The sequence below is a fragment of the Cervus canadensis genome, chromosome 7 (genome assembly GCF_019320065.1).
Source record: "Cervus canadensis isolate Bull #8, Minnesota chromosome 7, ASM1932006v1, whole genome shotgun sequence".
Taxonomy (NCBI): Eukaryota; Metazoa; Chordata; class Mammalia; order Artiodactyla; family Cervidae; genus Cervus; species Cervus canadensis.
In genome coordinates, this window is record NC_057392.1 from 70,584,551 (window position 1) to 70,611,067 (window position 26,517).

The 26,517-nt window shown below is 37.7% G+C and overlaps 1 protein-coding gene and 1 non-coding gene across 6 annotated transcripts in view; one reads left to right on the top strand and one right to left on the bottom strand.

Moving 5' to 3' along the window:
* PLD1 (phospholipase D1) overlaps window positions 1-26,517 on the top strand; it is a 221,864-nt gene that overhangs the window by 113,863 nt on the left and 81,484 nt on the right. For 3 of the 5 annotated variants that reach the window (XM_043473733.1, XM_043473736.1, XM_043473732.1), the window contains 6 exons: window positions 270-353; window positions 10,493-10,574; window positions 17,889-17,999; window positions 20,078-20,278; window positions 21,282-21,495; window positions 22,091-22,204. In XM_043473733.1, the coding sequence (XP_043329668.1) occupies window positions 270-353; window positions 10,493-10,574; window positions 17,889-17,999; window positions 20,078-20,278; window positions 21,282-21,495; window positions 22,091-22,204 (806 nt within the window). The remainder of the gene's footprint in view (window positions 1-269; window positions 354-10,492; window positions 10,575-17,888; window positions 18,000-20,077; window positions 20,279-21,281; window positions 21,496-22,090; window positions 22,205-26,517) is intronic. The other 2 variants (XM_043473734.1, XM_043473735.1) reach the window with 1 other exon arrangement.
* On the bottom strand, window positions 26,030-26,136 carry LOC122445710. The gene has a single exon (XR_006270654.1). It is a non-coding gene; the product is annotated as a U6 spliceosomal RNA (small nuclear RNA).

Genomic DNA, 26,517 nt, shown 5'->3' on the forward strand with positions numbered 1-26,517 from the left:
TCTGACCTCATACAATGATGAGAGCATTCAATTTGTTATTCTCTCAGCAGAAAAAAAGAGTCAGGTTGCCTACTTCTGTCTCTTTACTGTACTTCCTGCGTAGCAAACAGAACATGCTATTTTCAGTCTTTGTTTCCAGTTATACAAAGTAAGCTGGTGGTTTTGTAGAGATTCTAGGCAGTGGCTTCCTTCTTCTGTTTTGCCATATGATAGATTTCTTTTTTTATCTTTTTGGTTAAAAAAAATGAAACAGAAAACCTGTCTTTCAGGTATGTTAATGCCAAAGGATATTTTGAAGATGTGGCAAATGCAATGGAAGAGGCAAAAGAAGAAATATTTATCACAGATTGGTGGTTAGTATATGTCCCTGGGGAGTTGGAGATCTCTGTTTTTAGGAATATACAACAGTGTTGTACTGTTCTAGAATCATACATTAAGAAAGACAGCAGTATTCACAGATGTTTTGGTCAAAGTCCCAACTAATTAATTATAGTAGCCTCCACTGAAAGGTCTTTTCAAAAAAACCTCACATCCATATATATATTGTAAAAATATTTAGTTTGAGCAATTTTGTTTTTGTTTTCCCTTTTGGAAGCAAATAACCAATATTTATTATAGTAAAGATTATTTTGCAATGCAAATGCAGCTGTAGAGATAATGGAAAATAGTCTTCCTTGGATATCTTCCATGATGTTGGTATGTCTGTCACAAGGTCCAATGAATACACTTCCTCTGAATTGTCCCTTTGAAAATGGAATATTTCCATTTACCTATTAGTATTAAAATATCCTTTGTAATGACTAAGCCTGGTTAGCTTTTCTAGAGATGCATCAGATTTCAACTTTCTAATCCCCTTTAAAATCATCCATGAGAGTTAAAATGCTAATTAAAGCCATTGCAAGTCTCTTGTATTTAAAATTCACTTAGCTCTAGGGAAATTTTACTCCTGGAGTAGGTGTAGACCTTGTAGTATGACTTTAGTTCCAATAACCCATCTGCCTGGATGGTTAAAACCCATTGCTGATGCTAACATTTCCTACAATGGAAATGAAAATGTCTAAGATATGTTTTCCTTCTAAGAACTGAGTTGCTTGAAATGCTCCTCCCACCCCCATTTTCCCCTATCCTATTTCTTTCCAAATGCTATCTTTATTGAACTATGAAAATAGCGTCATAATTCATTTCCTCCTAATTCTAGGTTTTGGGGGGAAAGGAGAGTAATTAGGAATGTGAACTCATCTTTTTCTACTGTTTTGCCTCACTGATGAGGAGATGTTTAAGTCTAGGGCATGCTTTCCCAACCTTAGCACTACTGACATGTGGAGCCAGATAATTCTTTATTGCGGGGGCTTGTTCTTTGTATTGTGGGGTGTTTAGAACCATCAGCATCTCTGGCTTTTGTCCACTTGATGCCAGTAGCAAGGTTCCAGTTGAGATAACCATAATATCTTCAGACGTCATCAAATGTCCCCTGGGGCGCACAGTCCCTCTTGGTTGAGAACCATTGATCTAAAGTCAGCAGATAAGGCTTGTGGTAATCAGCATGTCTGTGCTTCTATTTATTTTCACATCTAGGAGAAGCTTAATCTTGGTCCTTTTATTCTTGCCAAATTTTATCTCTTCAAGTCAGCTACCAGAAATAAAAGAAAGTTTTGGACTTAGGAGCTATTTCTTTGATTGAATACTTTCTACACACTTAGGAGAATAGGTTCAAGCTTAATGTAGTAGGTGTGTTCCTTTAAAAAGTATTTCTGAAAGTTTGACTAGGACATGAAAGAGACTGTAAATTGCGTTTCCACTGAGTCCATATTATCATGTTTTACACAAGCAAATAATGTATGTTTTGAAGGTTCTGAATATTGAAATATAGGCTCTCATTTAAACATCTAGAGATGGAACGTTGAATGTTTCTTCTGTCAGAAAAAACAAAAAGAATCAACAGGTTATTTCTTTTTCGTGACTGTGCTAGGATAACATCTTATTGCAACACTCTCTGAAATAAAACCTTTGCAGAAACTTCCCTCAAAACAAGTGAAGAAAATTCTTGTACAAGTATATTGCAAAAGTGAGCATTCAGAAACTTTATCACACCCTGATATATCTGGATTTGAGAGAATGAAAAGCATAGTGAGAGGATGCACATGCCCTTTAGAAGCTTCTAATCTAAATCAAGAGACATCATATACATGAGTGAAAACTGTGTTACTCTTTTTTTGAAACAATTAATATGCAAGCAAAGGCAGATTTGAGCAATCTCCGGGAGTTGGTGATGGACAGGGAAGCCTGGTGTACTGCAGTTCATGGGGTTGCAAAGAGGCAGATTTAATGAAATGAGAAACAACCTGGGACCTAGAAGTGCTTAGCTCTTTTGTTCGTTAATTCATTTAACCACCCATTCTTTCATTTGTTAATTTATTCACTCATTCGTTTCTGAAATACTTAATGAGCAGCCACTATGTGACAGGCACATGTCCAGAATGATGAATGAAAAGCAGCCCCTACCCTGGACAATATACAGTCAGGAAATTATGTGCAGAACAGATTAGGGCCAGCTCAGTGGTGAAGTCACTCAGTCATGTCCGACTCTTTGTGACCCCATGGACTGTAGCCTACCACGCTCCTCCGTCTATGGGATTTTCCAGGCAAGAGTACTGGAGTGGGTTGCCATTTCCTTCTCCTGGGGATCTTCCCGACCCAGGGATTGAACCCTGGTCTCCAATGGGAGGAGCCTGGTAGGCCCCTGTCCATGGGGTCGCAGAGAGTCGGACATGATGGAGCGACTTTGCTTCTTCACTTCAGTGGTGAAGATCAGCATAGCAGAAGGCACAGGGTGAGGGTGGGGTGGAGGAAGCATGGAGGAAGGGGCAGTGACTGAGTCTGCAGGAGCTGTGGAAGCTTCACAGGAGAGGAGGCTGGCCTGAGTCCTGGGTGATGGCGCTGTCCAGATAAAGACAGGTGAATATTTTAGGCAGAGAGGTAGTAAGTTATATTTAGAATTTTATTTAAATAATTCAATAAGAAAAGGTAGGAAAGAAGAGAGAGGAGAGTTGCAGCTTAAGTCGAAAAATGAAAGTGAAAGTCACTCAGTCGCATCCGACTCTTTGTATAACCATGGATTATATAGTCCATCACATTCTCCAGCCCAGAATACTGGAGTGGGTAGCCTTTCCCTTCTCCAGAGGATCTTCCCAACCCAGGAACCCAGGTCTCCCACATTGCAGGTGGATTCTTTACCAGCTGAGCCACAAGGGAAGCCCTAAGTGGAAGTTAGGGTTATTATTTTGTGCAACTTTTATTTCAGTAGTCAATAGAAGACTGATTGATAGGTAGGTAGGTAGATAGATGGATGGATGAAAATACTGAGATGAATACATAATGTATTCCTGTGGATTATGACCCCAAAATTTCAAAAGCTTCTGACTTTCAACAGGCTGGCAAACATTTTCTGTAAAGAGCCAGAAAGTAAATATTTCCGTCATTTCAGGTCACATATAGTCTCTGATGCATAGTCTTGTTTGTGCAAGTGTTTGTGTGTTCAACAAACCTTTTAAAATGTTAACAGCTCATGGGCCATACTAAAACAGGCCATAGACAAAATTTGGTTCATGGTGCATAATTTCATAACCCTTATCTTAGAAAGTAAATTCAAGTTATTGTATCATATCAATACTAAGAACGACTTTCACTAAGAAACTGTCAATCTGTTTTCTGAACTGCATATACTAAGAATGTTTGAGAATTTCATCCCTCCTCATCATTGCAAGCACTTGCTGTTCTTAGTCTTTTTTGTTGTTGTTCAGTCACTAAGTCGTGTCTGACTTTTTGCATCACCATAGACTGCAGCACGCCAGGCTTCACTGTCCTTCACTGTCTCTCGGAGTTTGCTCAAACTCATGTCCGTTGAGTTGACGATGCCATCCCACCATCTCATCTTCTGTTGCCCCCTTCTCCTGCCCTCAATTTTTCCCAGCATCATTCTTTTTTAATATTAACCATTCCAAAGGGTATTCAGTAGTCTCTCGTGATTTTAATTTGTATTCAGTCAGTTCAGTTCAGTTCAGTCACTCAGTCGTGTCCAACTCTTTGCGAACCCACGAATCGCAGCACACCAGGCCTCCCTGTCCATCACCAACTCCTGGAGTTTACTCAAACTCATGTCCATCGAGTTGGTGATGCCATCCAACCATCTCATCCTCTGTCGTCCCCTCCTCCTCCTGCCCCCAATCCCTCCCAGCATCAGGGTCTTTTCCAATGAGTCAGCTCTTCGCATGAGGCGGCCAAAGTATTCGAGTTTCAGCTTCGGCGTCAGTCCTTCCAATGAACACCCAGGACTGATCTCCTTTAGGATGGACTGGTTGGATCTCCTTGCAGTCCAAGGGACTCTCAAGAGTCTTCTCCAACACCACAGTTCAAAAGCATCAATTTTTTGGCGTTCAGCTTTCTTCACAGTCCAACTCTCACATCCATACATGACCACTGGAAAAACCATAGCCTTGACTAGATGGACCTTTGTTGGCAAAGTAATGTCTCTGCTTTTTAATATGCTATCTAGGTTGGTCATAACTTTCCTTCCAAGGAGTAAGCGTCTTTTAATTTCATGACTGCAATCACAAATCTGCAGTGATTTTGGAGCCCCCAAAAATAAAGTCAGCCACTGTTTCCACTGTTTCCCCATCTATTTGCCATGAAGTGATGGGACCAGATGCCGTGATCTTAGTTTTCTGAATGTTGAGCTTTAAGCCAACTTTTTCAACTCTGCTCTTTCACTTTCCTCAAGAGGCTCTTTAGTTCTTCTTCACTTTCTGCCATAAGGGTGGTGTCATCTGCACATCTGAGGTTATTGATATTTCTCCTGGCAATCTTGATTCCAGCTTGTGCTTCCTCCAGCCCAGCGTTTCTCATGATGTACTCTGCATAGAAGTTAAATAAGCAGGGTGACAATATACAGCCTTGACGTACTCCTTTTCCTATCTGGAACCAGTCTGTTGTTCCATGTCCAGTTCTAACTGTTGCTTCCTGACCTGCATATAGGTTTCTCAAGAGGCAGGTCAGGTGGTCTGGTATTCCCATCTATTTCAGAATTTTCCACAGTTTATTGTGATCTACACAGTCAGAGGCTTTGGCATAGTCAATAAAGCAGAAGTAGATGTTTTTCTGGAACTCTCTTGCTTTTTTGATGATCCAGCAGATGTTGGCAATTTGATCTCTGGTTCCTCTGCCTTTTCTAAAACCAGCTTGAACATCTGGAAGTCCACAGTTCATGTATTGCTAAAGCCTGGCTTGGAGAATTTTGAGCATTACTAGAGTGTGAGATGAGTGTAATTGTGCGGTAGTTTGAGCATTCTTTGGCATTGCCTTTCTTTAGGGTTGGAATGAAAACTGACCTTTTCCAGTCCTGTGGCCACTGCTGAGTTTTCCAAATTTGCTGTATGTCTTTTCATGGTAAGCATATTTTCCTGTGACTTTTGGATATTTGTTTAGCTTTTTTTGGAGGCACGTTCAAATCTTACTTTTGTTCTTTTTTTATTGGATTGTCTTCCTATTACTGAATTGTAGAAGATCTTTATACATTCCAGTTACAATTTACTCCAGTTCATTCTGGCCTCAGTGTTTTCTGATGAAAAATTCATGGTCATTTGGTTTATTGTTCCCCTCTTAAATAATGCATTCTTTTTCTTCTGAGTGCTTTTAATATTTTCTTCCTGTCATTAGGTTTCAGCAGTTTGATTGTGGTGTTTGAATTTATCCTGTTTGGAGTTCACTGAGTTTCTTGAATCTGTAGGTTTATGTCACTCATCAAATTTGAGAAATTTTCTGCCATCGTTTCTTCAAACTTTTTTCCTGCATTTCCCTCTTTCTCTTCTTTTTCTGAGTCTCTGATGACACAAATCAGTATCTTTTTGTATTGTCCTATGGGTCTTTCAGGCTTTGTTAATTTTTTAAAAAATCTTTTGTTACTCAAATTGGATAATTTCTCTTTATCTCTCTTTAAGTTCACTGATTCTTTTCTTTGTCACCTCTGTTCTAGTGACCCTATTCACTGAGAGTTTGATTATTGTAGTATTTTTCAGCTTGAAAATTTCTCTTTGGCTTTTATTTATATCTTTATTTCTTTGCTGAGACTTTTTGACTATATTCATTTTAAGAGTGTTCACCCTTACTTGTTGAAATATTTTTATAATATCTAGCAAAGAATTATATTAAATGATTCCAGCATATAATTTTGGAATTGGCATTTGTTGAATGGCTTTCCTGCAAGTTGAGATTTTTCTGATTTTTTTTTTGTAATTTGGTATGCCAGGTACTTTTTATTGTATTCTGGAAGCTTTAAATATTATGACTCTGGGTCTTGTTTAAATCTTACAGAAAATGCTGGTATTTCTGTTTTAGCAGGAAAGTGGTCCATTAGGTCCATGCAGAATGTTCCAACTAGTCTTCTATCTGTGTGTCTTTAGTGACATCTTTCTTTTTATAGTCTTTGCAGTGCTGTTTAGATCTGTTCCCCATGTTCTCCACCTAATGGCCAATTTGGGCAGTGATTTATTTCTTATTTCAGTTCTCAAATTCTTCTATATAATATTTAGGATCAAATCTATGTGTGGGCAGCTTGGGAGTGAGCTAGAAGTTCATAAACAACTTTATATAGCATTGCTTTTCTGAGCTCCTCTCTCTCCATGATCTACCCACCACTTGTGGGTTGCCTGTTGCTTCCCTTTTTAGTCCTCCGGCTATTGATAGAAATGTGCCCTGCTCTGCTACACAGTTTCTGCAATGAAACTTTGTATCCAGAGCCAAGCAATGAATATTTGTATTGTCCTCTTGGAACCACATTTCTTCCACTGGAAGGGAAAATTCCACTTCCTCGGAGTTTTTGACGCTTGTGGGCCCTTCCCTGCCACCCCTACCACTGCCAGAAGATCCCACTCTTCCTTTCCTCAAGCCTGAACCAGAGGACTTCTGAGGTTCTCTCTGCCTGTGCCAATGCCCATTTCCAGTTCTCTTCCCAGCTGAGAAATCAGAGGGAAAAGAACAGTAAAACCACTCCTCACTACAAGATATGTCAAGAACAAATATGTTCTTCTTTCTCAATATTAAGTCTTCCAATTCATGAATACTGTATATCTCTCCATTTTTTTTTAGATCTTAAATTTTCTCGTCAGTATTTGTACTTTCCACATACTTGCACTTATCAATAAGTAATTCATGTTTTTTATGTTTTTGTAAATGGTATTTTTAAAAGTTCATGTTCCATTTATTTGCTGCCAGCGTATAGAAATACAGTTGATTTTTTAATACTGATCTTACCTACTGCAGTCTTGCTTAGTTCACTTACTAGTGCGAGTAACTGTCTTGTAGATGCCTTAGGATTTTTCCCCATAGATGAGTGTGTGATGTGTGAATAATGACAGTTTTCCTTTTTCCTTTATGATCTGTATGCCTTGTATTTCTTTTTCTCTTCCTTTTTCCTTATTGCCTTGACTAGCGTCATCAGTAAAATGTTGAATAGAAGTAGTGAGAATGGACATCTTTCTTGTTCTCAGTGTTAGATGAAAACCTTTCAGTCTTTTATTACATGCTTTAGGTAGATTTTTAAATAGGTGCCTTTTCTTACTTTGAGGAAATTCCTTTCTACTTAAAATGTATTGAGAGTTTTTATTCTAAATGGGTATTGAATTTTGTCAAGACTTTTTTCCGCATATATTGATACAATCTTTCTGTTTTCTCTTAATGTGCTGAATTATATTGATTGATTTTCAACTTTTAAACCAACTTTGCATTCTTAGGAATAATCCCATTTTGTCGTGATCCTTTTTAATAAGTTGTGAAGTTTTGGTAGAGATTTTTACCTCTGTGATCGTTAGGGATATTGTACTTAATATTTTCTTTTCTTAGATTTTCTTTGATTGGTTTTCATATTAAGATAATGTTAGCCTCATTATGTGAGTAAGTGCATGTTTTTCCTGCCTTTGTTTCCTGAGTGAATTTTGGTAGAAATGGTATTATTTATTCCCACAAAAATAATCAACTCCCCTTTTCTTTTTCAATCTAGCCAGTTTGTCGTAATTTATTAATCTTTCAAGGTTTTATTAATCTTTCAAAGAATTAGATTTTGGCTTTATTGAGTTTATTTTTTTTTCTGTTTTATGTTGCATTAAGGTCTATTCTTATCTATTATTTCCATTCTTCTTACTTTTTCTTAATTTATTCTTTTTTCTATTTTTCTTAAGATGAAAGTTCTGATGATTTATTTTAAACATTTTCTTTCTCATATGAGCATTTAAAACTATAAAATCTTCTAAGAAGTGCCTTTACTTAGAAGTACTTTTTAACATCTCTGAATTTGGAATGCATCTCACACTCAATAACGTCTTATAGATGTCATCATTTTTTCTTTCTTACTGGTACACACAGTAATATGCATCTTACATTCACTGTTGTCCGAAACCCAGTGAAATGTAGTATTACACAATTCTTTTGAATTTTGCTTAGCTAATAATTACTTAAGATTATTGTTAAGATCCTGACATAATGATGCGTGTGAGTCATAGCTATACTGTACTTGCCATTGTTTATGCTTTGTTTATAGCATGACTATCATTTTTCATAGCATGACTACTTTTATCTTTTAATATATTATGCTCAAAATCGAGGTTTCCTTGAGAGCCTGCCTAAGATCCTCCAAAGTATCTAGTAGAATCCTCTGCATACAGGGTGCACAGTGTTTTTAGATTTTAATAAAAGGTGATAATGACTTAATTGCAGAGTATAGACCTGAAAATGCCCCCCACACTGAAGCCCTCTGAGCCCATAATTAATGTGTACATTGAAAATTGCAAGCATGTATATGTTGTTGGGTATGTCCTACTTTCAGTGAACTAGCAGTGCTCAATGACACACTTTTCTATTTAAAACAGATTTGTTTTTAATTCATCTTAGATCTCTTCCTGTCAGTTGCTGTATTTTTTGTTCAAGTTGTTTCCTATTTTAAACTAAATATGTAAATATTTATACTGTATACACCCCTCTATTGTCTGTTTTCTTATTTATCTTATCCAATACAAGTTTCTTTTAGATACTTTTTCTCTGGATTTTTATTTTCTCTAACTGAATTTAGTAGGGCGTAAAATTGTTTCTTTTAATCTCCTTAGCTCCTTAATACCCTGTGGTTTTCCCATGCTTCGAAGACCCCCTGGCAAGGCACTGTTTCACCCTAGTGTTCTGTAAGACTTTGATCCTTACACAGTTTACCCTGCTCCTTCAGGTCTAGCATTTCAGCAGATGAAACTTTATTGTTTTTTTGTTTGTTTTTCCCATTACAGAGGAGTTACACTACTTACCAGTTTAAGTCAGGCAATGACTTTGAACCTAACCCCGAGGGAAAAAGTGACTCTCCTGTACTGTGCTGCCCATGGCACTACTATGAAGAACCCAGGGGTCCATTCTCACAATGGGAAAAGCTTACCTATCAGCAAGGCCGCCGTCTTCCCTGTTCAGAAAGCCCAGGTTCCCATGGACACTGCTCCTTGGCATAGGAAGTCAGTGTTCATGTTTATCAATTAGAACACTTTTGGCCTGGGTTGCTAGAATACTCAACTAAAAGTAACGTAAACAATTAGGATTTATTTGTCTCATTGAATGAGAATTCTAAAGTTAGACAGTACTAGGGACTTCCCTGGTGGTCCAGTGGTTAAGACTTTGCCTTCCAAAATGCAGGGGGTGTGCGTTTGATGTCTGGTCAGGAAGCTGAGATTCCCACATGCCTCATAGCCAAAATCCAGTACATAAAACAGAAGCAATGTGGTAACAAATTCAATGAAGACTTTAATAATGGTCCACATCAAAAAAAAAAATCATTAAAGTTAGGCAGTACTAGAGTTGGTGAAGTTCTCCAGTGATGTTAGGGTGGTGGCTTTACCTTTAGAATTCCAGTGTGGCTGCCACTATCTAAGCATCATGGCCCCACACAACATCCATCCCAGAGCCACTTTCCCTGGGGTTTTGCGTGTGTGCCCGTGTGTCTCTTCCTCTCATGAGAGGAAGAACTTTTCTATTTACCTCCTCATACATCTCACTGTCTGTGTACTTCCTCATATATCTCATTGTGCAGGATTGTGTTATTTTATAAACTGGAGCTGAACACAAATCTGAGGAAGCAATTATTCAGAATATTCATATTCAGTCATGGGAGGTAGGCCCTGATACCAAGGAAGGAAAAGGTGGACAATGGTCGCTGAGCAGACAGTCAGTGGTATCTGCAAGTGTGTGTATGTATGATATGTGAGCAACAGAAAAATCGAGACTTCCTTTTTTTTTGGATAAACGTTGTTGTTCCAGTTTGAAGTTGTACGTGGACTCATAGAGAACTTTGGGGGACCTGCCACGGTGGAGGATGGTAATGGCATTTGGGCTAAAATTGCCGTTGCGTCCTATGACACAGTCAGAACTGAATATTTTGTTTTCGTTTCCTGAAATCTTGGTTTCGTGATTTCAGGTTGAGTCCAGAAATCTTCCTGAAACGTCCGGTGGTTGAAGGAAATCGTTGGAGGTTGGACTGCATTCTTAAGCGAAAAGCAGTATGTACTTTACTAACATGCTGATATAATTTTTTAAATGTTTATTGCCTCTGAAATGCCTTTTTTTAAAGCCCTTCATATACACTTATAAGACTTTTCTTTTAGAATTTGACAAAAAATAGAATACTTACTGTTTTCAAGTCCATTTTATTATGGTTTTTTTTTCCCCATTACTGTTGAAACATAGCTATTTTCACCTAATTCACAGCATGAATTATATTAGCAACTCTGTTCTTTTTGTTTTATAATCAGTTATGGGCAGTTAATTTTATAGGCAAAAATTGTAATGAAAATCCATCGTTGAATAATAAATGATAAAATGAAACACAGCGTTTTATTTTTTTTCACTATTTGTCATTTGAGCCAAAGACAAAGTCATCTGAGAATAATTTCAGTCAGATGGGTTCAAGCTGATGTTGAAGAACATCAAAGGAGAGTCATAAAAAACCAGTGGTTTCAGTTTGGAAACAGTTTATGGTAAATTGACACTATAGATTCTGGGACAGTATTGAATGTGCTCTTTTTGTTATAAAAAGTAAATAACTGGAGCAGTATAGGCTCATCAATGACTACTTTGCATTCATATTTCTAATGAATTTTTGGGCTTAGCAATAAAGAATCTGCCTACAATGCTTGAGACGTGGGTTCAATCTCTGGGTTGGAAAGATCCCCTGGAGAAGGAAATGGCAGCCTACTCCAGCATTTTTGCCTGGGAAATTCCATGGACAGAGGAACCTTGTAGGCTACAGTCTGTGGGGTCACGAAAGACTTGGACATGAGTTAGTGACTAAAACAACAGAAAACAATAACAATGAACCTTTTTATGTGGTTGACCCTCAAGTTAAACTAAGTTGAATTAGAATAGATCTAGATTTGTTCTTAATCATGTCCAAATTAGGGAGTGCTAGCCTTTTTACTTGAAGAAGGAAATGGCAACCACTCCAGTGTTCTTGCCTGGAGAATCCCAGGGATGGGGGAGCCTGGTGGGCTGCCATCTATGGGGTCGCACAGAGTCGGACATGACTGAAGTGACTTAGCAGCAGCAGCCTTTTTACTGGGCTGCCCTGGTGGCTCGGTGGTTAAAGAATTCGGCTGGCAATACAGGAGACATGGGTTCAATCCCTGGGTCAGGAAGATCCCCTGGAGAAGGAAATGGCAACCTACTCCAGTATTCTTGCCTGGATAATCTCATGAACAGAGGAGCCTGGCGGGCTACAGTCCGTGGGGTCACAAAGAGTCAGACTTGACTTAGTGACTAAACAACAACAGCAGTGCAAAGCCTTTTTACTATTATTTGAAATTGTCTTAGGACTTCCCTGGTAGCTCAGACGGTAAAACGTCTGCCTACAATGCAGGAGACCCGGGTTCAATCAAAATTCTGTCATTAAACATTCAAGCAGAATTTGCAGATCCTAAGTAATTGAGGTTAGCATTTTCTATTTCTCACAGCCATCACTCATTTCTTTTTTCCCATCCTCTACATTCCCCTACCCCTTTCCCCACTCACCTTTCCCTCTTCTTTCAATGTCTTTTCCCCATGCATTTAATTTAGGATATCCAGAGGTAAGTATAGGCACTCTTCACTGCTGATGTTAAAAGGAAAAGAAGTTGATTTCAGACACATGTTCTGCCAAAGCATCATTTTCTAGGCTAGTTTATCTGTTATCTCAATAGACTTCCATTCACAAAATTGGAAATTCTAGTCTTACATGTATTTGCATATTCATTAAATAATCCCGCATACAGATACGAGTGTGTCCTCTGCATCTGGTCCTATGCTAATTACTAAGGATGTCATGTGTGTGACTAGGATCCCATCCCTGCCCCTGGAGGGCTTGCTGAAGGACTCACATCCTGGGCTCAGTCCTAGGCTTACCAAACGTCTTTCTACATATTGAATGGGCTATAACTTTCTCCATGTTTCGCTCTGTGAAATAGCACCTTTCCCATTTCTCCTCCAGAAATAAACTCCAGAAATTCCACTCTAATACATTTTTCCAGTTTTGCCCTTCCAGTCATCAATCGTACTAATAAATCTTCTCTTCTTGTGCTTTACTCTCTTAGGTTTCATGTGACATCTTTCTGTTGAATGCCTCCTATGTTAGGGCACTGGCTAATCATATGGGGGTGTACAAAAATGAAAGACACGATTCTTGACCTGAAGGAGCTTTAAAGATCTGTGTAGAAGTCAGCAGGGTACAGAGACAGTGCCAAGATTCAAAGCAGGAGGGAGAGCATTGGGTGGGTCTGGCGTGGAAGCCCCTTACAACATGAGGGGTTTAGAGCATTTAAGATGGGCCAAAAATTTTAACGGAAGAGATTTCTAGGTACAGGAACTGTGATGAGGAAGCATTCTGGAGGCAGGAATTCTAAGTCCTTGTCAATCACAGTGAGGTGACAGGGTTGATGACATACGAGTGTTAGCATATGTAGGATGGGGCATCAAGCTGAAGAAGCAGCTGGGATGGGGAGGCTTTGGAACCAAGCCAGTGGTTTGAACTTCATGGAAAAACAGTGGGGAACTATTGTTAGGGGATGTGATGGACGAAGGGTGAGCTGATCAAAATGGTGTGTTGGTAGGGTGACTGTGGTAGAGAAAGAAAGTGGGAAGAACCCAGGATCGGAGAGCTACATTTTAGATCATGTGACTATGAGGTACCTGCAGGACACCTAAGTATATGCCAGAAAGCTAGTAATTTTTTCCAGAGCGGGATTCAGGAGGAAGATCCTACAAGCCTGGTCCTCCACTCCATGTTAGCTGGCCTGTGTTTGTTTATTCCCCTCAGCGTACCTGTCCAGGTCCCTTTTCACCACTGTCATGATTTCTCTTTGCTTTTATGGCCCATGAACCCTGTGAGGTATCAGGTGAATACCATGGCCAAATAAATATTACTGACTGATAATGGTGCTTAGTTTCAATTTCGTCTGCTTTTTTGAAACTTGTAATTTTTAAATTACATGTAATGATTTTTTAGATCTCCTAAGGAAAGAGTAATGCTATTAAATATTAATTTCTCAGTGGTACATTTAATAGAATTTCTCTTCCCTAATCCAGCTACACCATATTATTAAATTTTTAACACTCAGATCATTCCAAATTGACATTTCATATGCTCATAAACACTGCGGTACATACATAATTTAGTTTCTGAAAACCACTAGCTTCACAAAGTACTGGGTTGAAATAGCATTTATTCTTGCATTAATGGATCCCAGAGGTCCACAAGGTTGAATGAAATGAATTCTTTTTTTCTTCTATCCGATTGTGCCACTCTTTGGGGAGAAATTTAGTGTCTCTACTTTATAGCCAACAATAGGCAAACATCTTTTTCAATGGCTGTTTCTGAGGGGAAAAATACAATATTTTGTTTCTCTGATAGTAACCAAGTTGATATTTTCCTGTTTCTTTGGTCTCCTGTTATGCCCTGTCATCATTTAAAATAATTTAAACCGATGTTGAGAGACAGACTGTTTACAACTGAAAGCAGCATCCCAGGGTTTGTACAGTTCTGAATTTATTGTACTAAGAGGTAAGATACATTGCATCACGCTCATGGTAACTGCATCCCTGTATCCAGTTTGTATATTTTAACCACAGAAATGCGTGATATTTTGGATGAGAACTGCACCAGAAGATTCTTCAAGTGCAGCAATCTGTAGAACTATAGAACCTTCATTCTCAGGGGGTATTTTGTCATCAAGTTAGTTTCTTTCTGTCCTGGACCACAGAGCACATTCTAAAGTTGCAATCAGGGACCAAAAGCAGGGAAGGATGTCCAGGTTCATCAAACGAGATGAATAATCACATCACTGAACAGAAAAATCAAAGAGAATCTTATCAAAATAGTGGGCTAGAAGGGTGAAATAGGGAAGGAGGGATGGGATCTTCAACCTTAAGGACTGTGCTTTAAACAAAATTGTCTTGGAAAGGAAAAAAAAAAAGGCTTATGAGCACTTGTGCAGTTACCTACCAGTGCTGCTTGCATTTCAATGGTGAGGATATGATTCCCTTTTATCCTTTACTTTTCATTTTCTTAAAATATTACAGACTGTCCATCCCTGCGGTGCTGCTCCCCAGGGAAGTCCTTGACAGGTGATAAAATTAGTGATTGCTCTGGGGGGGAGGGGTGTTAGCTAAGCTGTCTTTAGGCAGTGAACCCAGTTGACTACATTTAGAAAATATTTTGACCACTGTGCTTTGAACAATCAGAGAAAAAGCTGGCTCAGAAACAAAATCTCTTGATTTCAACTATAAACATTTTTTATTCTTCATTTTCTTCACATGCATTTGTATGTGTAAAGCACCTAAAAGTTCACACTGTTTATAGTATTGTATCTGTTCTACTTGATGAAAAATGAATTAGAAAAGAAGATAGAACTTTTATCTTTTTAAAGTCAGGTGTCATAAAGTTTATTGTGTGGAATCCTTGGGTTAGCTGACTTCAGCAAAGATAAGAAACATGACATTGAAATGTGAGAAACAATCAAGCCCAGGGCCATCTGTTTTCCCACTTAGCCTATTAATACTTTCCTTCTGAGCAAAAGGTAATTTCCCCTAGAGTCACTGAAAGGCTTTGGTAAAACATCAGATTCTTCAAAAGAATTATTTTTAAATTACAGAATTAACATCAGTCCTTTTGTTTCTGATTTGGCTTTCACTGTGTGCAACTATCCCCATATTTTGTGTAAGTCTGCGCTTTTAGGACCCAACAAATGCCTTCATTCCCAGGGGATATATTTTGCTTTTACTTCGCCCTTTATAGTTGAGAGTTTATGATAGTGTTGTAATGCCTTGACCAAAAGAAGAGGAATTTATTTCCTTTTTATCACAAGAATCTTGTCACTAATCAACTGTTTATTGTGGGCATGACGTAAGTAAACAATTGTAAACCAGACTACATAAAAATGAACTTTTATGTTTAATTGTTTCCTTATTAGTCATTTCTATTTAAGCTAAGATGACTTAAAAGTCTGTATCCTATTTCCTATAGGTTAATTTATTTCAATGAGGAAAGACACAGCAAAGAAGGAAATGTCAGGTATTAGTAGATGGAGGATAATATCAGTACTATAATCCATTAGTGCCAGCATCTCTATTATTTTAAAAAATCCATTCGTTATGCAGATAAATGGAAATTTATAAGATTCACTCCAGTTCCTAATTTGCAACTACTGTCCTTCATGAATAATAATCTCATAAGCCTAAGAAGTAAAATTTCATCCATTTTAAAACAAATGAACCGTGATGAGAGATGTCAGGTGTAATGTTCTATAATTTAGGTTGAAATTGGGGGTTTTAAACTCTATATTGCATCATTCAGTGGGAGGATATTTTTTAAACTATTACTCATTGCTGAATCCTAAAATATTTAAATAGAAAAGTATATCTGAAGAGTAGAAGAGAAAAATAAAATAATGTTCTAGTTTTCATTTAGAGCACTCACTGACCAGATCATTGGAAATTAATCTGTTCACTTCCTGCCTTTAATTAATTAATCCTTTCAGTTATTTCTTTACTTAAGTCTGTACTTTCATACTTGATTACAATAATAGTTGCATAATGTAATAAATGATAAGCAAGTTCCAAAAGTCAGTTGTTAACCAGAGAAATAAAATAACATATGAATTTTTAATCCTGTTTTTTTCAGAGCAAGAATGATTTTCTGCTGGTACTCAGATTTCCTTAATGCAGTTCAGAATGTAAATCAGGTGTATCCCTTCAGAAATATGACACTTTTCAGATATTATTAACACCAAGTAAGACTAAGTTAGTATTTTGAAGCGATGTGTTATTCTAAAGGATTTAGGGGCTAAAATATGCTCCTTAGTATTGTCAGAGCAACACTAGGGAATTGTAAACATATTTGGTTTACTTTAAGGTTTTATATCTTGCAAACTAAAAATGTTAACTCCTATGTTTTTTTTACATTTTTGTAACATTGCAAAAATGTCCAGTTGTTATAATTTGATGTGTTCAATCCAGTAAGTCTTCTTAAATTTGTGATTCAAATGTCCATTATGAAAAATGCCTAAATACCATGGATTATATTTAAACTATAACAAAATTATTATTCATCACTATAGTTAATTAGATACACCTGCATCTGTAATACTCTAGAAAAGATTATGGAAAACTTCTTGCCTTTAAATCTGTAGCATATTAAATGTCTATGTGTAGCTACAGTATCCTATATGTATATATGTTTCAGAATGGTTTCAGAGCTGCTAGGTATAGAAAATGCAAATTCAGTGTTGCAGACTACACAGCAATACTGAGGATGCAAACCTGAAAAGTAAAAAAATGATATAAGAAATGAGGATAATAATATAGAGCTTCCTGGAGGAGCTGTATGTTAATGGAGGAACCATGTAAGAGGACAGGGAGAGGGGAGAACATTCCAGTGTCAGGCAAAATTAACCATAAGCTAAGACCTTGTCACTACCTAGAACTAAGAGAGAAAAATAATGGTACTTTCTATACTACCAGCTGTTGGACATTCTTTTTGATGGTTAATATTAATAATAAATATTATTTGCATAGCATATTAAAGTTTACGAGTCACTTTTGATTCAGTATGACCTTCACAATGGCTTTGTCTATTTTCCTTTAGGTCCAAGGTCTAGGGACAGATCAATGTTGATTTGTGGGCTGCTGCTAAAACTCAGGGGTTTTTGATTGTTAGAGAAGCTGACTTCTGAAGAAGTCATTTCAGTGGTGAAATAGGCCTTAATGATTTAACTATGGGTGAAGAGTATGAACCAACACATTCCTTTCTAAAGACTGAGAAATGTTTTTCCACTGAAATAATTTTTAATAAAGAAAAAAATCTATGAAAATACCCCCAGAAACATTTAAGGCTTGTTTAGCATATTTTATCATCAAAGTTTTAAAAAACACTGTTATTTCAACTCATTGTGGTATGGTAAAAACAAAAAGAAGACCCAATTCTGTAACAATAAATCAGATCAAAACTTTCCTCTAATGTCAAGTGTTTGGAGATGTTCAAAGGTGTAAGACTATCAGACATTTTTAGTATTTAAAGTTGCAGTTTCAACATTCTGGTTGTAATTAGTCAAATATTGACTCAGTATGCATAGAATGGAAAGGAGGTAGCTTTTTATTTTTTATATTTGTGTCTTAATTTACACATACATTTCAGCTCCTTCTGTTGCAGTTTTCATTAAATATTTTATTATACTTGTTTATAGGAAAAATTTTTAGAAAATACAATGCCCAGAAAGGAAGAAGAAAAAGAAAATCATAGCATACTTCCAGAAATTCTTATTTTTCTCTGTGTTTTTTTCTTGTGACAGCAACAGGGGGTAAGGATCTTCATTATGCTCTACAAAGAGGTGGAACTCGCCCTTGGAATCAATAGTGAATACAGCAAGAGGACTCTGATGCGTCTACACCCCAACATAAAGGTATTTGGGTCATCTTGCTGAAAAATGTTTCTTCTTTATTATTCTACAGTTTTCAGATATGTTTTGAGCAGTGGCAATCTTTGGAATTCCCTCATGTATATTTTGAGTAAATAGTACTATGAACTTTATGGGCTTCCCAGGTGGTGCTAGTGGTAAAGAATCCACCTGCCAATGCAGGAGATGCAAGAGACATGGGTTCAATCCCTGGGTCAGGAAGATCTCCTGGAGTAGGAAATGTCAACTCACTCCAGTATTCTTGCCTGGAAAATTCCATGGACAGAGGAGCCTGGTGGGCTATAGTCCATGGGGCTGCAAAGAGTCAGACATGACTGAGCACACATACTTTCTTATATTTCTGATTTTGATGGGATCATCAGAGTCTTATTTTGCTTCTTTTACCCTGATCATTTAGCCAAGAACATTATTCCTAGAGTTGTTTTAATATTCAAGAGCCCCATCAAGTTTCCATACTCTTCATTAAGGTTATCCTGAAACCTCTAAGATGTGAGCTCCCTGGGACATCCCTTGAATACTGATAAACACAAAAAAAGCTCCTTTAGGATTTAAAGTGCTTTCCTTAAAAGCACTTAGTAGAAAGTACTACTAAGGTGAATAAACATGATAAACAATTTGAAAAAGCCATTTGATATTTTACCAAGGACCTGAATTCTATCAGTAAATATTGCCCAGTTATTGAGATATTTCAAGACAATGAGTTAATAAATCTCTAGTAGGTTTAAAGTATATAATGATTGTATATTTTTCTTGATTAAAAGAAGATAGTCTAAGTAAATAATAACCAAAAAAAGGCAGAAGTGACTATACTAATATGGGTCAAAATAGACTGTAAATCAAAAAGGTTTACAGTAGACAAATAAGGATATTATATATTAATAAAACTTTCAGTGCAGCAAGAAAATATAACAATTTTAAGCATTTTCATACCTAATAATGACTGTCAAAATATATTATGCAAACATGGGCAAAATCAAAGGATGAAATAAAGCAGTTCTGTAATAGCTGGACACTTGAATATCACACTCTCACTAATGGGTTGGCATATACATGTCATGGAATATTATTCAGTCTTAAAAAGTAAGGAAATTCTGACATATCTTAAATCATGTGGATGAACCTTGAAGACATTGTTCTAAGTGAAATAAGCCAGTCATAGAAAGATAGATTCCTTTTACATGAGGTACCTACAGTAGTCAAATTCACAGAGACAAAAAGTAGATGGTAGTTGCCAGGTTTTGGGGGCTTTATTGTTTAATGAGTGGAGAGTTTCAGTTTTGCAAGATGAAAAGTTCTGGAGATGGTTGTACAATATGAATATGCTTAATACCATTGCACTGTACACATAAAAAAGGTTAAAACCATAAATTTTATGTTATGTGTATTTCACCACAATAAATAATGTTGTTAAACAGTAAAACTGTCTTCAAAGTTTTTGGTACGTTTCTACTTAAAGACATACAAAAATAGGTCAGTCTGGGATGATTTAAACAGAATTCTACTTGAAAGCAAGAAGTTAATAACTTCTCAAAGTACCTTTAAAATCAAGAGCTGCCAAAACATCTATATCCCTATATCATATACTTACTACTTCAACTCAATGACTACTAAAATATCAATACACTTAGTAAAAGTTTTGTCAGAGATAGATGCTGGTTCAAAAGTTTTAGTGTTTTTTAAGTAATACCACATACAATGTAATCCTTTGGTGGGGGAAAGGGAATCTGCTATCCCACTGAGTTGACTTTTATTGAAATATGTGGCCAAATTTCAAGCTGAATGGTAGCTCCCCACAAATGTGGGGGTCCAGAATGGGCAGGGGAGTCTTGAAAAGTGGGCAGGGGAGTCTTGAAAAGTAACCAGGGATCTTCCTCTGGTAAAAACTGAGAATAAAATTAGAAGTTTGGGGATTCTTTTTGATGTATAGATATAGATAGCACATTTTAGTATTTGAGTTGTAGGAAATGCTCTCCGAGGGTGTAAACAGACCTATTTTATTATAGTATGAATATGAAAGGCATTTTACAAAGCATACTACATGTGTGGGTTTTTTTCCTCTCAAGGTGATGAGGCACCCGGATCACGTGTCGTCCAGCGTATACCTGTGGGCTCATCATGAGAAACTCGTCGTCATCGACCAGTCGGTGGCCTTTGTGGGTGGGATTGACCTGGCTTATGGGAGGTGGGATGACAACGAACACAGACTCACGGATGTGGGCAGCGTGAAGCGCGTCATCGGGGGACCGTCTCTGGGTTCCCTCACAGTTAGTAGATTTCATCTTTATGGAACTGCGTAAAAGGGACACAGTTTGTATAAGTGTGTATTAAAAGCATGACTGGTTGGCTGATGGGTTGAATGAAAGGAGGCATATTCCTGGACAGTTGAGTCCAACATAGACCTTGTTTCAAATACCACCTAAGGGGTCTGTTCGCCTCAGTTTCTTCTCTTGTAAGAAAATGAAATAGATTCGATAAGGCATTTGCTATCTCATGGTCAGTTCCTTGGGTTTCCATTTAAATTAAAGATTTAATTTCTATTTGGGGAAAAAGAAGTTCATAAAAATGTGCAGCACAATTGGACTTTAAGTAAGCAGCGTTATTACAAGTTGCTGCCAAGGTTTTTGAAATTTTCCTTCTTACAGACATATGAAAACAGGATAAGTCGGTCTGGAGACATTTAGAGAATTCTGTTTGAAAGCAGGAGGTTAATAACTCCTCAACGTACCTTTCAAATCAAGAACTGCCAAAATCTCTGTACGCCTATATTCATGTACTTATTATTTCAACTCAGATGGTTGCCAAAATATCAATACACTTATTAAAAATTTGATGGCCTCCATCTTATTTTTCTGCTGTATATGTTGGTGACTTTTCTGGGAAAATAGAGATTTAGTGGAAAGGTAATGGGGGAAATAATTGACAGAAAAATCATCGCTTACTTAATGTTCATCAGAGGAAGTTCAGTAGCTCAACAGTGAGTATAACTCATGTAATTATATCTGAAACTGAAAAGTTAATTGGCATAAAATTGCAAGAATTTGATGCAGTGAAAGAGGAACTGTAATGGACTTCCTGGTGTCCGTTTGAACGTCTTTAAACAGCTCATAAGAATCCCCCCACTGCCCTGCCGGTGACCTCACACACATTATCGTGTGTCTTTTAGGGAGCCGGCAACGTGTAAACTTTAAACTGAAATTAAAAGGCCACATTGCAACATATATTATGCAGTTTCTTTTCATTTCTCATTTCTTTTAATAATTTTCTCAGGCTGAAACAACAGAGTCTATGGAATCCTTATGCCTCAAAGATAAAAACGAATCTGACAAAGATCTGCCCATCCTGAACCCTCCGGATGATGCAACTTCAAAACTGAAAGGAATAGGAAAGCCCAGCAAGTTCTCCAAATTCAGTCTCTACAGGCAGCTGCACAGACACCATCTGCATGACACAGACAGCATCAGCAGCATCGACAGCGCCTCCAGTAAGTCATCGTCTGCCCTGGAGTTTATCTCCACGACTCTATTCCTCCAGAGCCAGACACGGGACACCTGTTTGCAGAACCATGATGCCTATAGTGGAGTCAAGCAAGCAATGCTTCAAAGTCGTTATATCATCCTATTCAGTCTCATACCATTTTGGGGCTCTGTTTAACTCATTGTAGAGGAGATTTATTGTTTTATTCACATCAGTACTCATAACACGCACAATTCATGCTTCTAATGGTCACAGAATGACTAAGCGTTTCTAAACTAATGCCAAATTATGGAGGAAAAGTATTAGGTGTACTTTATAAACTTGTCATAGCAGAGATTGCACGTCTCTTCCTGTCCAGAAATACATCAAGCTTTTGTCCTCAAACATCAGATTGTCTACATCGTGTTCATTTACTATTCTTTTCAGATTTGTCTTTAAAACACTACAGTTTCTGTGGCACAGAATTTGTGACTGATTTGATAGCCTTGCCTACTTTTAAAAATGATTGAACCTGCTTTCCGGTTTAGAAAACTTCATGTGTGTGTGTATATATTTATATATATATATATCTTTGTAAAAAAAGAACTCTCAACTTTCTCCAGGTTATTGTAATCACTGTAGGAGTCGTCAGAATCTAATCCATGGTTTAAAGCCCCACTTGAAATTCTTTCGCTCTTCCAGTGAGTCTGAGCAGGGGCTTACTAGACCTAACGTTGGTAAGTGATGTGTGAAGTGCCAGAATTTCCATAGGCTTCAGCTTTTGTTGCATGAGCAGAGTGACTTTGTTTCTGGATTGCCTCTCTGTCCTCACAGTTTTTACCCTGCACGTATTATTAGAAATGATGATCTGATAAGCCTTTGTAAGAACGAGGTACTCGAATAAATTAATCAGGGCCTAAAATGTGGTGGGAATGAAGAGAGATTTAGCAACAGATCAGATATAGGGACAAATGATGGGCATCCCAGGTGTCTCCAGTGGTAAAGAACCCGTTTGCCAATGCAGAAGACATAAGAGATGCGGGTTTGATCCCTGGGTTGGGAAGATCCCCTGGAGGAGAGTATGGCAACCCACTCCAGTATTCTTGCCTGGAGAATTCCATGGACAGAGAGGTCTGGCAGGCTACAGTCCATCGGGTCACAAAGAATTGGACACCACCGAAACGACTTAGCATGCATGCACACAATCATCATAGTAAATAGCAACCACAGTAAAATGTAAGATAGCTTTTATCATGTGCTGACTCTGCCCCTCACTGCTGGGAACACTTGTGGTGCTTGGTTATAATAGTGTTATCTTCTTGTTACAAATGAAGGTTTAGAGATGATAAGTGACGTGCCCAGTGAAGTTCCATTTTCTCAGCCACCTAGAAATCATGAGTCAGATTTGTGATTTAGCAGAAATGCAGATGACCGAAGCAGGACCTTTTGGCTAAATTCTGAAGGCCACAGTTCTGTGTACTGTTTAGGAGATGACTGAGATGGAGCCCAGCAAGCATGGCTGGAAGTGAGTCACTTGTGGCTGTTAGGAGCTAATGACCCTGAACTCTAAGCTGGACCTTGGGCAGTGGTTCCAGCATTCTTTAGTCTGGGGACCCTGCAGTTGTTAAAGTGATTGACTATTTATATTGGACTAAAGCACCAATGTAACTGTTAAATCCATTTGCATGTCATAAATCTCAACAACACTGATACCATTAAAATATGGAGAAGAGCATATATGGGGAGACATTTTATTGGTTTAGCATATAGCTAGTCCTCGATGCTTATGTGGATTCAGGGAGAGCTCACAGTGACTCCTGTGCTCCATAGAGCGGCATAGCCCTGAGACAGGGCACTGAGAAGTCCAGAGAGCCAGGTCAGGGATGAATGCAGGGGCAGACTTTACAGATAAGGGTTACAAATAGGTCCAGATATTGCTTTGTAATTCCAGCATGTGGCTTTGCTGTGTTAGGACTGAAGTTAAGATGGAGCAGTGAGGGGACTGAATGTTAGTATTGCTGACAACAGGATTGAAGGCAAGTAGAAAAGAAGATGGAAGCTGGGTGCAGAATATATTAAGTAATTCAGGCTGATAGCAGACTGAGGGGGTGATTCCCACAGTCATGAACTGGGGACAGCAATATGGTTGTTTTTAGGTGTTGATGGAAATCCTCTCTTTAATAAACTGGATACATATCCAGTGCAGTGGTTTTTTTTGTTTTTTTTGTTTTTTTTTTCAAAAAAAAGAGAGAAAGAGGGGAAAAAAGTAAACACCCTAAATATCCAAGAGAGGATGGAGGATGGTTCTAGAACCTAATGAGCAATCCATACCCTTGATGGAATTGCACAATCATTAAAAATTGTAAGTGGGAATACAAAACTAAATGTGTATGACTCATTTGTTCATTAACTGAACTCACTTACTGAACTCCTGTAATATGTCAGTCATTGTTCTGGGTACTAGGGATGGGATGAACAACACAAATGAAATTCAGTTATCTAGTTGGAAAGTGAGGATGGAATTGTATATAGAAATAGACCATCAAACACAGCGTGTCAAGTGGTATGAATTATCAGGCAGAATGATAGAGTAGAAAAAGGAAGTCATCAGCTGGTCTTGAGCAAAGGCCAGACAAGATCTGATGAACATTTTTTACAAGCTTATTCTTCAGAGCAGACAGGGGTGGCAGATCGTGGACATGGGATGTGGGGGACCAAGAGCATTCTTTCCATTAACTATGTTAAGTTACCGATTTAGCTTTTTAATATGAAAAAAAGTTCACTTACTTAAAAAGCAAAGCCAAAGAATAGTTGAGTTCTTCTGGAGCAGTGCTTTACCAAGTCTGTTCCTTAAATCCTGGTGTTTCTCGGGAAGCTTTGAGGATACTACTGGAGACCTGGGCCCCTCCTACCTTTATTGCTACCTGCTTCAACCAGAAAAATCCCACTTGCATCGTTTTATATATCGGACTGCCATGTGAATTTGTTTTGGGGGAAAAAAACTAAGGTTCTACTATTAATGGAGAAGGAAGTTTAAAGATCACAGCTCTACAATTTAAATCATGTAATGAATTAAACTTTATTGTCTTAATTCTGGGACTAGAAACCCAAATTAAGCATAGAGTGACTCTTCATCATAAGTTTGAAACTGAATGCTTGCTTGAGTTAATAACTTCCTTTCCTGAAAGTATGACCTGGGTTAGCTTCTCTGCAATGTATCATTTGAATGCAAAAGGCCGCTCTGAATGGGGCTCCGAGTGAACCTTACTGGTGATGTGTGGAAATCCGTAGTGTGCACACATCATTGCATGTTTTTAAGTAGAAAAAAGTGGAGTAAAATCAGCTCATCTTAAATGTGATTAGTAACTATGATAGATGTCTATAGTATATATTTTAATCCAAAATCAGTCCGCCATCCTCAAAATTTTTTTCCCTCTCAAAATTATGTTGCAAGAGGGAGAATTTCAAACACATTGTTTGCTTGATACAGTCATTTTAAAAGGGTTGAATTTTATTCTTTTTGTATGAGTAATTGTTTGCTGATGATTTCCTGTTAAGCATGATTTAATAGATGGCTAATGGGGAAGATAATTCTTGTCATTTAGTTGAGGCAAGTGTTTCAAACTCAGATATTTAATCATAAGGGAGAATGAATGGCAAGTCAAGTCATTTCTCAGCTCCATTCTCAGGATGCAGTGGTACATTGTATAACACTTATTTTTGCTCTCAAAGAGCTTATTATCTATTAAATAGTAGACAAGTGTTGGGATTAAATATTTTTCTAACTTAGTGATTCAGCAGGGGGAAATATCCTACTGGCAAGATTTGGTTCTGCTTAGCCTTAATGTTTCATTGGTTCTGAGGAGGACCCTGATTAATTTGCACTGGTTTAGGCCATGACCAAAAGCAAATTTGAATTATGAGCAGACTGAATTCAATTAGCAGCAATCTGAATTCAATTCAAGATCATTTTCTGAAACTAAGAATTTGCTTTGTTTTTCTTATCAAAACAGATTATTAGATGAAAGTTAATTTTTAAACAAGTATATGTGTATATATGTAAAAATTTAGCCCAAAGTCTCTCAACTGATGAAAACAAATTTTATCTATATTTTTTAATTTTACTTTGGAATTGACCTGCTATTTGTCTTCTCTTTATTCCCTTTTTATAGTTTTTCTTTTTTTTTTTAATAAAGTGCCATGCTTACTATAAAGAGCCTATAGGTGAGCAAATAGATCTACCAGTACTTTGGCCTTTCAGTTTCAGAGAAAAGGAAAATAAATCACTAGGAGAAATGAATAGAATTCTAATTTTTAATATTATATAGTTTTGTTCATTGTTAGTAGTTCGAGGCATTTTTCTTTTTTTTTTTTTAATTTATTTATTTATTTTTTCAGTGGGTTTTGTCATACATTGACATGAATCAGCAATAGATTTACACGTATTCCCCATCCCGATCCCCCCTCCCACCTCCCTCTCCACCCGATTCCTCTGGGTCTTCCCAGTGCACCAGGTTCGAGCACTTGTCTCATGCATCCCACCTGGGCTGGTGACCTGTTTCAAAAATATGGAACGCTTCACGAATTTGCGTGTCATCCTTGCGCAGGGGCCATGCTAATCTTCTCTGTATCGTTCCAATTTTAGTATATGTGCTGCCGAAGCGAGCACGGCATTTTTCTTTTACAGAAAATGTCAATAACTTTGGAGGTTAATTATTCAGTTTGAGATAGAATACTAGCAGAGTGCATAGTGATTGTTTAAAATTTTTCACTCTGCATTTTATTTATTGATTGCCTACTGAATGCCAGGAGCTATACCAGGCACCAAGGGGATGCACTCCCCACCCCTGAGTTTATAGATGAGTGAGTGGTGGACGATGAGGGACAGATGGGTCACAGAGTCAGGGGCCCTGGGGTGCGCAACTATGAGTGGTTCCACAGCCTCTCCCTGCTGGGATACGGGGAGTGGCTCTAGAACAGGTGACAGCTAATGTGGCTCTTGAAGGATGAGGAGGAGGTCAGACCAAGAGGGTGGGAAGAACATTCCAGG